This window comes from Muscardinus avellanarius (assembly GCF_963383645.1).
Source record: "Muscardinus avellanarius genome assembly, chromosome: 3".
NCBI classification, from domain to species: domain Eukaryota; kingdom Metazoa; phylum Chordata; class Mammalia; order Rodentia; family Gliridae; genus Muscardinus; species Muscardinus avellanarius.
In genome coordinates this window covers 131,232,963-131,245,050 of record NC_137788.1, presented here as the reverse complement: position 1 = coordinate 131,245,050, position 12,088 = coordinate 131,232,963, and the positions used below count along the sequence as shown (strand labels likewise).

Here is a 12,088-nt window from a genome sequence, read left to right as displayed (position 1 = left end):
GGCTAAGTGGTTAACTCAGAAGGAGAAGGAAGCAAAGGTAGAGCACGTTAGCTAAACCTGTAGTTTTTAAAATTACATTATAGCCAGGCATGGTGGCGCACACTTGTAATCCCAGCGCTTGGGAGACTTAGACAGGAGGGTCGCACAGGTTCGAAGCCAGCCTCGGCTGTTTAGTGAGGCGCTGAGAAACTTAGTGAGACCCTGTGTCCAAATAAAATATAAAAGAGAGGTCTGGGAGTATAGCCCAGAGGTAGAAAAGCCCTTGAGTTCCACCCCAGCACCACCAATAAATAAATAAATAAATAAATAAATAAATAAATAAATAAATAAAATTACATTATAAATTAAATATCTGAAGGAAACATGGCAAGTTGTTGACATATATTAAATCTTGGTGGTGAGTACATGGGCATTTGTTATAGCAGTCTCTTTTTTATTTATTATTTATCTATTTATTTATTTTTGGTGCAGGAGGTTGAACCCAGGGGGTCTTTCTCTGAGCTACTCCCCCAGCACAATTTTTTATTCTTTATTTTGAAACAGGATCTCACTAAGTTGTGGAGGGCCTCACTAAGTAGCTGAGGCTGGCGCAAACCTGGATCCTCTTCTCTCAGCCTCCCAAGTACTGGGATTACAAGTGTGCACCACCATGCCTGGCTAGCAACATTGTAGAGACATTCTGGCTCTGAGCTATACCCCACCCCTCCTTTTAAAATTTTGAAACAGAGTCACTAAATTGCTGAGTTTGGATGCAAACCTGTGATCCTCCTGTCTCAGCCTCCCAAGTACTGAAATTACAAGTGAGCCACCACACCTAACTAAATAATATTTTTTAAAAGTTTATTTTTTTCTGTGTTTGCTCTCAGTGTTACAAATCTGCCCTAGTATATTTGTTCATGTGCACACACTATCATGTATGCACAAACACATCCTCTTATGTTCATTAAAAATATAAAGCATCTATATACCGGGCACTATTTTAGATACTGTAGATAGAGCATTTAAGTGCTATAGAGGATAAAAGAAGAAAGTGATAGGACTCTGCAGTGCAGAGAGAGACTTATTGTTGCATATAATAATGTGATGAAACAAGGGTTTCCAATAATAAGACAGTTGACTTGAAAACTGAAGGAGGTGAGGAAGTGTGCTGCGTTAGCATATCCTCACCACTCACATACTGAGTGGAGCTGTCTCCCAAGATTACATCTCTGTTCCACATCTCTTGCCTGGCTCCATTTGACTCTTCACTTAGATGTCTAATAGATGCTTCAAAGTTAATCCATCTAAAACTGAACTTTTTATATTCATCCCCTAAAGCTGCTTCATATCTCATTTTGTCAGAGGAGAAGAGATCATTCCAAGAAGGGTCTGAGGAGTTCCCAGTGGGAGGGGGAGAGGAACACAAGACCACTGGGGTCTTTGACTAACCTGATGGAAAAGAATTTCAGCAGTAGCCAGTCAAGGACACAGAAGACTTATTTAGGAAAGCAAGAAATGTACATTCAAGGGAGAACGCAGGCCATTTCCAGAGTGAGAGATGCAATTTGGATGTTCATGGCTTTATTTATTTATTTATTTATTTATTTATTTGCTTACTTATTTACTTATTTATTTGCTTACTTATTTATTTATTTACTTATTTGCTTACTTATTGATTGATTGATTGATTGATTGACTGATTGGATGGAGCCCAGGGGCATTCTACCTCAGAGCTACATCCCCAGCTCTATTTTTTTATTCTTTATTTTGAAACTTAGGCAAAAGGCCTCACTAAGTAGCTGAGGCTGACCTTGAACCTTGGTCCTGGGGGGGTCTCAGCCTCCCAGATGTTGGGATTACAAGCTTGTGCCACCACACCTTGCTCAGTGGCTCTTTTAAAGGAGATGATGGAGGTGGGGAATATGGGAAGATACATGAAGACAACATCAGTCCAGTGATCACAAGATGGCTTATGGTTATCTAGTCATCTTCTAAATCCTTGTTGTGGTCTCCATTGTCTCATCAATAAGGTGTCTCTTTGGCTTTAACTATTCCTTCATAAGATAGTTAGCAGTGCTTAATTATCACAAGTGAGTTTCCAGTGTGGTGATCTGGGCCACATACCAGTTCCTTGCTGTGGTCTTTGTTGCCTGATCAGTAGCTATCTCTCCTGATTAAACTATTCGTTGGTGAGATAATTAATAATGTTAATTACCATAAGTGAATGCGTAAAGAGTTGTAAATTTCTCAGAAACTTGGCAGTAACAAATCTGGCTTGGAAAGTGGGGAACTTCAGCAGAAGGCTTTCATACTCATGCACGTTTTCCTGATTCTTCCTTTATGCTTCCTTTCTATTCATTTTTTTCCTTCTATCTCAAGTTGTTTCATTTTTCCCATTACTCAGTCTTAAAACCTTAGTGTAGAGGAGTACAGTTTGATAGAAGAAATAACACTCAATATTCTTTAGCACAGTAGGATAATTAGGGTTGACTGTGTGTGTGTGTGTGTGTGTGTGTGTGTGTGTGTGTGTGTGTTACTGAGGGTGGAACCCAGGGTTTTTCTACCTCTCAGCTATACTCCCAGACCTATTTTATACTTTATTTGGAAACAGGGTCTCACTAAGTTGCTGAAAGACTCTCTAAGTAGTTGAGGCTGGCTTCGAACCTGTGCGATCCTCCTGTCTTAGCCTTCCAAGTTCTGGGATTATAAGCATGTGCCACTACAGCCAGTTTAGGGTTGGCAATTTAAATTTACCATTTCTACCTAAGATTTGGACTTAGAATACAACTTATTGAATATTTCAAGGTAGGTAGAAGCCAGGCATGGTGACACATGCCTGTAATCCCAGTACTTGGCAGGTAGAGACAGGAAGATCACAGGTTCATGGCCAGCTTCAGCTACTTAGACTCTCTGCAACTTAGTAAGACCCTGTTTCAAAATAAAGAATAAAAAATAGGGCTAAGAGTGTAGCTCAGAGGTAGAGTGCACCTGGGTTCAATCCCAGTGCTGCCAAAAAGTAGTTAGAAAAAAGGATTTTTAATATTCCTAACACAAAGGAATGATACAAGCTGGGGAAGCTAGGTGTAGAGGTGTATGCCTGTAATCCCCGTACTTAGGAGGCTGAGACAGGAGGATTGCAGGTCAAGACCAGCCTCAGCAACTGAGACCCCCTCAGCCACACGGCAAGGCCCTGTTTCAAAAAAAAAGAGCTTGGGGGAGGAGGAGGATAGTTCAGAGGTATAATGCCCCTGAGTTTAATCCCAAGGGGGGAGGGAGGATTCTTTTATATATTAATAAATTTTAGTGGGAAGCAAAGGTGGAATGAGAAAAACCATTTGGGGAGATTATTGCAATCCAGGGTAGTAGTAGTTGTGGAGCTGGGAGTAGCTTTTAGTCATGATAATAAAAATTTTTATTATATATTATTATCGTGATATTATAAAAAACTTTTTTTTCAATACTGGTGATTGAACCCAAGGGCATTGTACCTCCAAGATATACCCTAATACCTCCAAGCTACACCCCCAGCCTATTTTATTTTTTATGTTGAGCATCTCACTAAATTGTGGAGGGCCTCACTAAGTAGCTGAGGCTGGCTGCAAACCTGTGATCCTCCTTTCTCAGCCTCCCAAGTATTAGGATTATACACATGTGCTACCATGCCCGGCTTCAAACACATTTATTTATTTATTTATTTATTTATTTATTTATTTATTTATTATGTGGATCTGGGGGTGGAACCCAGGGGCATTCTACCTCCGATCTACACCCTCTGCCCTATGTTTTATTCTTATTTTGAAACAGGGTCTCACTGAGTTTCAGAGGGCCTTAGTAAGTAGCTAAGGCTGTCTGCAAACCACGATCCTCTGGTCTCAGCTTCTGGGATTACAAGCGAGCACCACCACGCCTGGGTTTTCAAACACTTTTAAATATATTATTTATGTATTTACTGAGTTTCCTGAACTGCTACTATGTGGAAGCCGCTGGTAATACATTGGCAAAAAAAAAAGAGTCCATGCTCTCACTGAGAATACATTCAAATAAGAATGGTAAACAGATGTAGCATGTGATGCCAGGGAGGGGCAAGTGGTCAGAAGAATAGAAGATAGTGATAATATGGTTTTGGCCACGATGTTAGTAAGACCTCTGAAGAAGAGACATCTGAGCACACTTGAACAAAAAGAGAACGAGCACAGGAAACAGTGTAAAGGCCCTAATGAGTATTATAGTGAGACATGCATATCTGTATTTATAGCAGCAGAATTCATAGTAGCCAAGTTGTTCCAACCTAGGTGCCCATCACCTGAGTGGTTACGAAATGATGAGACATATACACAATAAAGAACAAAATTATGTCATTTGCAGGAAAATGGATGTAACTAGAGAATAAGCTAAGTGAGACCAGCCAGTCACAAAAAATGAAGGATCGTATGTTTTCCCTCCTATGTGCAAGCTAGGGAGAAAATGGGACACCAAGGGGACTCCAGACAAAGGAGGAATAACTCCCGTGGAGTGATGGTGCGCTCCAGGGAAGGGACATAGGTAGGAGGGAGGGAGATTTGATGAAGGAAACTCTTTAGTTGACATAATGTGCATATACATAATTACCAGTGCCAACCTCAATATGCTGGGAGGAAGGAGAGAGAGTAGGGTGGGAGCGGGGCAGGGAGGGCTCACCCAGTGCTGTGTACACTGTATGTCTCTATCACTCACCTTCATTACGATGCATTATTACAGTGGACCAAGAAAAATCTTGACATAGATATATGCTTGGTATATTTGAGAAAAGACTGGGGGGCCAAGGAAGTCAGTGAAGTTGGAGATGTTATCACAGGCTACAGAGATTGGATTGTGTAGGATTTTGTCATAGAGTAAGGATTTGGAGTTTGGTTCTAATCTGATAGGAAGTCATTTGAGAATGACATCTGATTTACATTGTTGTGGAGAATAGAGTATTAAGGGTTAAGACAGGAAGTTGATTAGGAGGCTACAGTAGTAGTCCAAATGAAAAATGGTGGTGATTCCTTGATCAAGAGGCATGGTGGCGCACACTTGTAATCCCAGCATTTGGGAGGCCAAGACAGGAGGATCTCGGTTCATAGCCTCAGCTAGTTAGTGAGGTCCTTTGCAACTCAGTGAGACCCTGTTTCAAAATAAAGAATAAAAAAATAAGGCCAGGGCCAGGTGTGGTGGTGCACGCTTGTAATCCCCGCGCTTGAGAGATAGAGACAGGAGGATCGCACAGGTTTGAAGCCAGCCTCGCTGGCTTAAGAGACCGTGTTTCCAAATAAAAATATGAAATAGGTCTGGGAGTGTAGCCCGGAGGTAGAAGGGTTTCCAGGAACCCCAGTACCACACACACACACAAAAATAGGTCCAGGGGTGTAGCTTGGAGGTAGAATCCCCCTGGGTTCCATCCTCAGTATTGCAAAAAGAAAAAAAGTATTAGGAATGAGCCGGGCATGGTGCCACATGCTTGGGCCCCCAGTACTTGGGAGGCTGAGACAGGAGACTCACAGGTTTGCTGCCAGCCTTGACAACTAAGTGAGGTCCTCTGCAAAGTGAGACCCTTTTTGAAAATAAAAATTAGAGTTGGAGGTGTAACTCAGAGGTAGAATGCCCCTGGTTTCAATTCCTGGTACCATAAGTAAAAAATAAACTTTAAAAGAGCAGTAGGAGAGCCGGGTGTGGTGGCGCATGCGTGTTATCCCAGCATTTGGGAGTCTGAGACAAGAGGATTGCATCTCAGTGAGACCCTGTTTCAAAATAAAGAATAAAAAATAGGGCTGGAGCCAGGCGTGGTGACGCACGCTTGTAATCCCCGCGCTTGGGAGGCGGAGACAGGAGGATCACACAGGTTTGAAGCCAGCCGCGCTGGCGTAAGAGACCCTATTTCAAAAATATAAAATAGGTCTGGGAGTGTAGCCCGGAGGGCTTCCAGAAACCCCAGTACCAAAAGAAAAAAGAAAAAAAATAGGGCTGGGGGTGTAGCTCAGAGGTAAAATGCCCCTGGGTTCTATCCCTAGCACCACAAAAGAAAGGAAGGAAGGGGGAGGGGAGGGAAGAAAAAAAGGAAGAAATTGTGCTAGGGATGTAGGTGGGAGCTAGAATACCCCTGGGTTCCACCCCTAGTACCACAATAAATAAATAAGTACTAGGGGTGATGATAGTATATAGGGATCACATTCAAAGTAGATTTTGAAGCTAGAGTTGACAAACTACAGTTGGGTTGGATATGGTATATGAGACAAAGAAAAGTCGAGTGGCTCTTGAGTTTGGGGACTTAGTAAATGGGACTATTTTCTGGGGTGGGAAGAAGAACAAGTTTGAAAGGGCAAGACTTCTATTACAGTGATGGTGAATATGGGTGGTATGAAACAGAAGTGCAGGTATCAGTGGGCAGTTGGATTGGAATCTAGAGGTGGCGGTGATAGGGTTTTGCCATTGAGACTAGAAATTTGAGACTCCTCGGTGAGAATCTGTTAATTAAAACAATGGGACTCAATGTATATCATTTAGAGAAAATAAGAGTCACATTTAATGATGTGGAAAAAAGAGCAGATGCCACAGAAGAGACTGAGGGAGCCACCAGATGTTTCACAGAGAGGAACCAGAAGAATGTCATGTCTCAAACCAAGGAGATGGTTGACAGGCAATTACCAGTGGAATCAAAATCTGCTGAAAGGTTGGAGAAGATAAAGACTAGGAATCAGCAGTTAGACTTATCATTGGAGATTGTTAGGGCATTCTTTTAGGGAGTAGTAGAGATCAAAAGCCTGATTTTGAATGGATTCAGGAAACAATAGAAAATAAGGAAATAGATATAGTAAGTTGTAACTCTTGAATTTTGGCATAAAAGGCTTCAAAATCCAGCAATATCTGGAAGGAAGATATGCACATAAGTAGGTACTTCTTAAATTTATCAGTTCTGCATAAGATTTGGACTTAAAGTAAAATCTAAATTGTTGTGGCTTAGTTTTGTTTTAAAGGGTCAACTTTTCCTCATGGCATTGTGATCACGGGTCAAAAATTTGTTCAATTTTAGCCAGGCTTGGTGGCACACGCTTGTAATCCCCATGCTTGGGAGGTTGAGACAGGAGGATCGCGCAGGTTTGAGGCCAGCCGCGCTGGCTTAAGAGACCCTGTTTCCAAATAAAAAGTATAAAAATAGGTCTGGGAGTGTAGCCTGGAGGTAGAAGGGCTTCTAGGAACCCCAGTACCACAAAAAAAAAATGTTCAATTTTATTTCTGAAAAGAAAGTGGGCAATAACTCAATAAAATGCTGACAAAATAACAAGTTGAAAATATCAAGCAACAGCTGGGTGTGGTGGCGCATGCTTCTAATTTCAGTACTTGGGAGGCTGAGACAGGAGGATCACAGGTTTGAAGCTAGACTTGGCAACTTAACGAGGCCCTCCACAATTGAGTGAGACACTATTTTAAAACAAGAAATAAAATCAGGCTGGGGGTGTGGCTCAGAGGTAAAATGCCCCTGTGTTCAATCCTCAGTGCCATGCACACACACAAAAAGAAAATATCAAGCAATAAAATATCTGTTGCTATATTTTAGATAATATATACTGGAGACCTCAGAGATTTCATTTAATTAAGCTAATGTTTTTCAAAATTAAATGTTATTTCCCTTTTTTTTAATTCAGTGGGGATCTGCAGTGTACTTATGTTATAAGAAATCAGTGGCAAAGACTAACACTATATCTTACAAAGCTGGTAAGTATAATTTTTTAGGGAATATTTTTTATATAAATACATTGTGGGGCCCAGTGAGGTTAAAAAAAAAAACCAAACTTATCTATCATGCACTAGTATCAAGATTGAGTCTATAACCCAATCCCCTTGCCTTTTGATTTTCAATTTTGTCTTTTGGATGTTGTTCAGTACAGAAGATTAATTTGAAAAATAAAAGTGGGTTTTTTTTTTAAATCTCAGGTTTAAAAAATAAGTAGATACCAGTTCTCTTTAGCTTTTTAAATCTGTAGAAACAGCCAGGCGTGATAGCACACGCTTGTAATCCCCGCGCTTAGGAGGCTGAGACAGGAGGATCGCGCAGGTTCAAAGCCAGCCTCAGCTACTTAGTGAGGCGCTCAACAACTTAGTGAGACCCTGTTTCCAAATAAAGTATAAAATAGGTCTGGAAGTATAGCCCAGAGGTAGAAAGCCTCTGGGTTTCACCCCCAGTACCACCAAAAAAAAAAAAAAAAAAAAAAAAAAAAAGAAAAGAAAAGAAAAGAAAAGAAAAAAAATCTGTAGAAAGTAGGAAATAGGTATTTTTATTGAATTAATGTTTAATATTTACATTAAATATAGTTAAATTTGTAGCTCATATGTAATTATATTTTAAAATGAAAGATAGAAAGTTGCAACTTTATGATATAACGTTGAAATGTTAAATTTGCAGAAACCTCAAAATATCAAGCATACTGATATTATTTATAAGATAGCAGATTCAGTCTTTTAAAAAAATATTTATTTAAAACTAAAGTCCTAGACAACTTTCTCTTCTCCCTTTGATTTCCTAGGATGCAATTCATCACTATATCTGTACTTACTTTATGACAGTACTGTTCTGTGAGAGTAGAGCATAGTTACCTAATGGGATCCACTGGCTGGCTAGTACCTAATTAGATAATTTTTAAATTATCTTGGACCTTAGTTTATTTAGTTCTTCTCATATAAGAAAACCAGAGTCTTATTTGTCCAAAATCCTAGAGATATTAGTGGTAGAACCAACTACTTGCTTTGTTTTTAGCTATGTCTAGTGATGGTTTCCATTTGATTTTTAAGGGCTTCAAGATTAGGGGACCTATTTTCTGTTTCTAGTCCCACAAAATGCAGTACAAGGTTTTGCTCCTAGAATGTGTTCAGTAGGAGATACCTGGACCATTTTCAAGACTGGTCTGCCCAACATGAAACCATAAACTATCTTCATATAAAATCTGAGATTATGTAGAAGCTGAGCTTCATTTTATACTGTTCTGATGATGTTGTAAATAAGTGACTGTTATTTTTATGAGTAATTTTATTGTATCTATATTAGAATATATATATATTTATTATATGTACTATGAGATATGTATTTTAATGCATAAAAGCCCTTTGAGGAAAAGTTATAGAGAGCAATTGAAATGGATGTATGCAGATAGCCATATTGGAAAAAAATGCTTTCAGATAGTGTGACTATAAAACGAATTTTGAGAAGTGTGTGTGTTTGTTTCTAAAGGATTATATTTTTCTTATTAGCCTTTATAATGAAGCTTGATATATACTAAGAATTTAATTTTAATAGCTATAATGTTTGAAGATTAAAATCTATATAAATACTAGTGAAGCATTTAGTTATTTGATGAACATATGTACAATGTCTTGGTCTTCTAAATATGTGAAGAGGGCATTTTATTATTCAAATTCTGAGCACCTAAATTGAAGCGATATCTAATATTTGTAATTGTGTTTATAGGTCTAATTTGCAGATATCCGCAAGAAGATTATGAATCATTCTCTCTACCAGAATCTGTTCCCCTATTTTGTTTACCAATGGGTGCAACTATTGAATGTTGGCCACAAAATAGCAAATACCCTCTCCCTGTATTTTCTACTTTTGTTTTAACTGGAGCCTCAGCTGAAAAGGTACTGTGTATTTTAACAAATGATATCTGCATTTTTTTGGTCTCAAGTTTTTTATGTTGCAAGGAACAACAACAACAAAAAAAAAAACTGGTTAAATTGAATCCATTATGCATATCTCTCTCTTCCACTAGGTTAAAGTAACCATATTCAGAGACATAAAAAGAGAATTTTCATTCTGTTCCATACTCCCAAATGCTTTTTTGTGAACGTCATGAAAGATTTTTTTCATCATCAAATGATTAGCCTTTATTGGTTTATTTTCTTTCTTTCTTTCTTTCTTTTTGTTTTTTGTTTGTGGTACTGGGGTTCCTGGAAACCATTCTACCTCTGGGCTACACTCCCAGACCTATTTTTTATACTTTTTTTTTTTTTAATTTGGAAACAGGGTCTCTTAAGCCAGCACAGCTGGCTTCGAACCTACGAGATCCTCTTGTTTCCACCTCCCAAGGACAGGAATTACAAGCGTGCGCCACCACGCCCGGTTCATTGGTTTATTTTCTGTGGTAAAGAAGTTTTGAAAGGCCAGGCACAGTGGTACATGCCTGTAATCCCAAAACTTGGGAGGCTGAGATAGGAGGATCTCAGGTTTGAAGCCGGCCACAGCAATTTAGCGAGACCCTTTTTTAAAATAAAAAAGAGCCGGGCGTGGTGGCGCACGCTTGTAATCCCCGCGCTTGGGAGGCGGAGACAGGAGGATCGCGCAGGTTCGAAGCCAGCCGCACGCGCTGGCTTAGGAGACCCTGTTTCCAAAAATGAAAAATGTAAAAATAGGTCTGGGAGTGTAGCCCGGAGGTAGAAGGGCTTCCAGGAACCCCAGTACCACCAAATAAATAAATAAATAAATAAAAAATAAAAAAAAAAAATAAAAAAGGGATGGAGTATAGCTCAGAGGTAGAATGCCCCAGGGTTCAACCTCTAGTATCCCCCGCCAAAAGAAGCAGCTTTGAAAGTAATGCAAAGACATTATTAAATATATAATGTGACTTAGAATCATAGCCTTTTTTTTCTGTCCTGGCAATTGAACCCAGGGTTTTGTGCATGCTAGGCAAGTGCTCTACCACTGAGCTGTACTCCAGCCCTAGAATTAAAGACTCAAAGTTGGAAGGGACTTTCAAAATCATCCAGTATGACATCCTCACTTTATGTGTGGGGAAATTGAGGTTCAGAGACATTCAGGGAATCACTCAAAGTGGAAATTTATATTTTCTTATCTAAAATGTTTTCCCACTTTCTACTATATAATTATTTCAACCATTTTATTACAGAGAAAATTGGTACAATATCTTTCACTCTTTGTTTTAAAAATGCAATTTAATTAAAAGACCTATTTCCAATAACAAATACATGAGAATATTATTATATAGTTCTCAAATACATCAAGAAAGCGAGAGATTGGTTTCCATGCACCACTGTGTTCCTAGTCTTTAACATGTAGCATGGTCATAGGAAGCATTCACCAAACATTTAACTCATGATGTAAGTGAATAAATGATAAAAGTTTATTTATTAAACAAATTCGATGTTTTGCAGGTCTATGGTGCTGCTATTCAGTTTTATGAACCATATTCTGAGGAGAATCTCACAGAAAAACAGAGACTTCTTTTGAATTTAGCATCATTGGCAGATGGGAAGTCTGATCATTCCAAAACAATTCACACTAATAAGTGCATCTGTCTTCTTTCTCATTGGCCTTTTTTTGATGCATTCAGAAAGTTTTTGACTTTTCTTTATCGTTATTCCATCTCTGGACCGCATGTTCTTCCAATTGAGAAGTAAGTTAGAAGTTTCTTGGTTCAAAATTTAGCAAACCTTTCCATTATGTGGTATATTTGTACTAGTAACTGAGTAAATTATATGTGGGAACTGGATTCTCAAGAGTTATTTGAAAAAAGGTGTTTGGTTCTTTCAGATAATATTTCACCACTATGCATTTATAGTCTTATTATTTTAAATTTATTTATAACAATAAGTGTTTTGATTTATTTTGAGATTGTTTGAAATGAATGTTTTGAGATTTTTAATGCTCTTATAAAGTTTAGAGGTTCTAATCTAGAGAAATATTAGAACTCTTAAAACTAAATTTGTAATTCTTTTATATAATTTAGGTTTATTATAAACCTTTAAAAGTATTTCCTACTAATTTTAGATATTATGAGTTAAAAATTAAGTGAAGATATTTCTCCTTTTTATAATTTTAATGACTTACTGTAAGCTCACTCACATTGAATGTTCCATGCATAAGACCTGATGCAAATGAGATATTAATATCTCCATTGTCTGTTGTCTTTAGGGGTTTGTTGATTACACTTTTATCTGGTTTTATACCATCTATCACTTAAGCTCTTTTGTGTTCTTGGCAGAATTTTATGGCTCTAATGATTGTTGAGAAGTAATATAATTATCATACACACATGCAGTGTACAATTTTACTCTTCAATTTTTTCTTTCCTTTTTCTACTTTCAT

General features: G+C 38.4%; 1 protein-coding gene across 4 annotated transcripts in view; it reads left to right on the top strand.

Moving 5' to 3' along the window:
- The window catches only part of DENND4A (DENN domain containing 4A), a gene marked incomplete at both ends in the record, with an annotated part of 115,548 nt that overhangs the window by 17,795 nt on the left and 85,665 nt on the right, over nucleotides 1-12,088 (top strand). For all 4 annotated transcript variants that reach the window (XM_080691720.1, XM_080691719.1, XM_080691718.1 and 1 more), the window contains 3 exons: nucleotides 7,638-7,707; nucleotides 9,455-9,624; nucleotides 11,155-11,396. In XM_080691720.1, coding sequence (XP_080547846.1) covers nucleotides 7,638-7,707; nucleotides 9,455-9,624; nucleotides 11,155-11,396 — 482 coding nt within the window. The remainder of the gene's footprint in view (nucleotides 1-7,637; nucleotides 7,708-9,454; nucleotides 9,625-11,154; nucleotides 11,397-12,088) is intronic.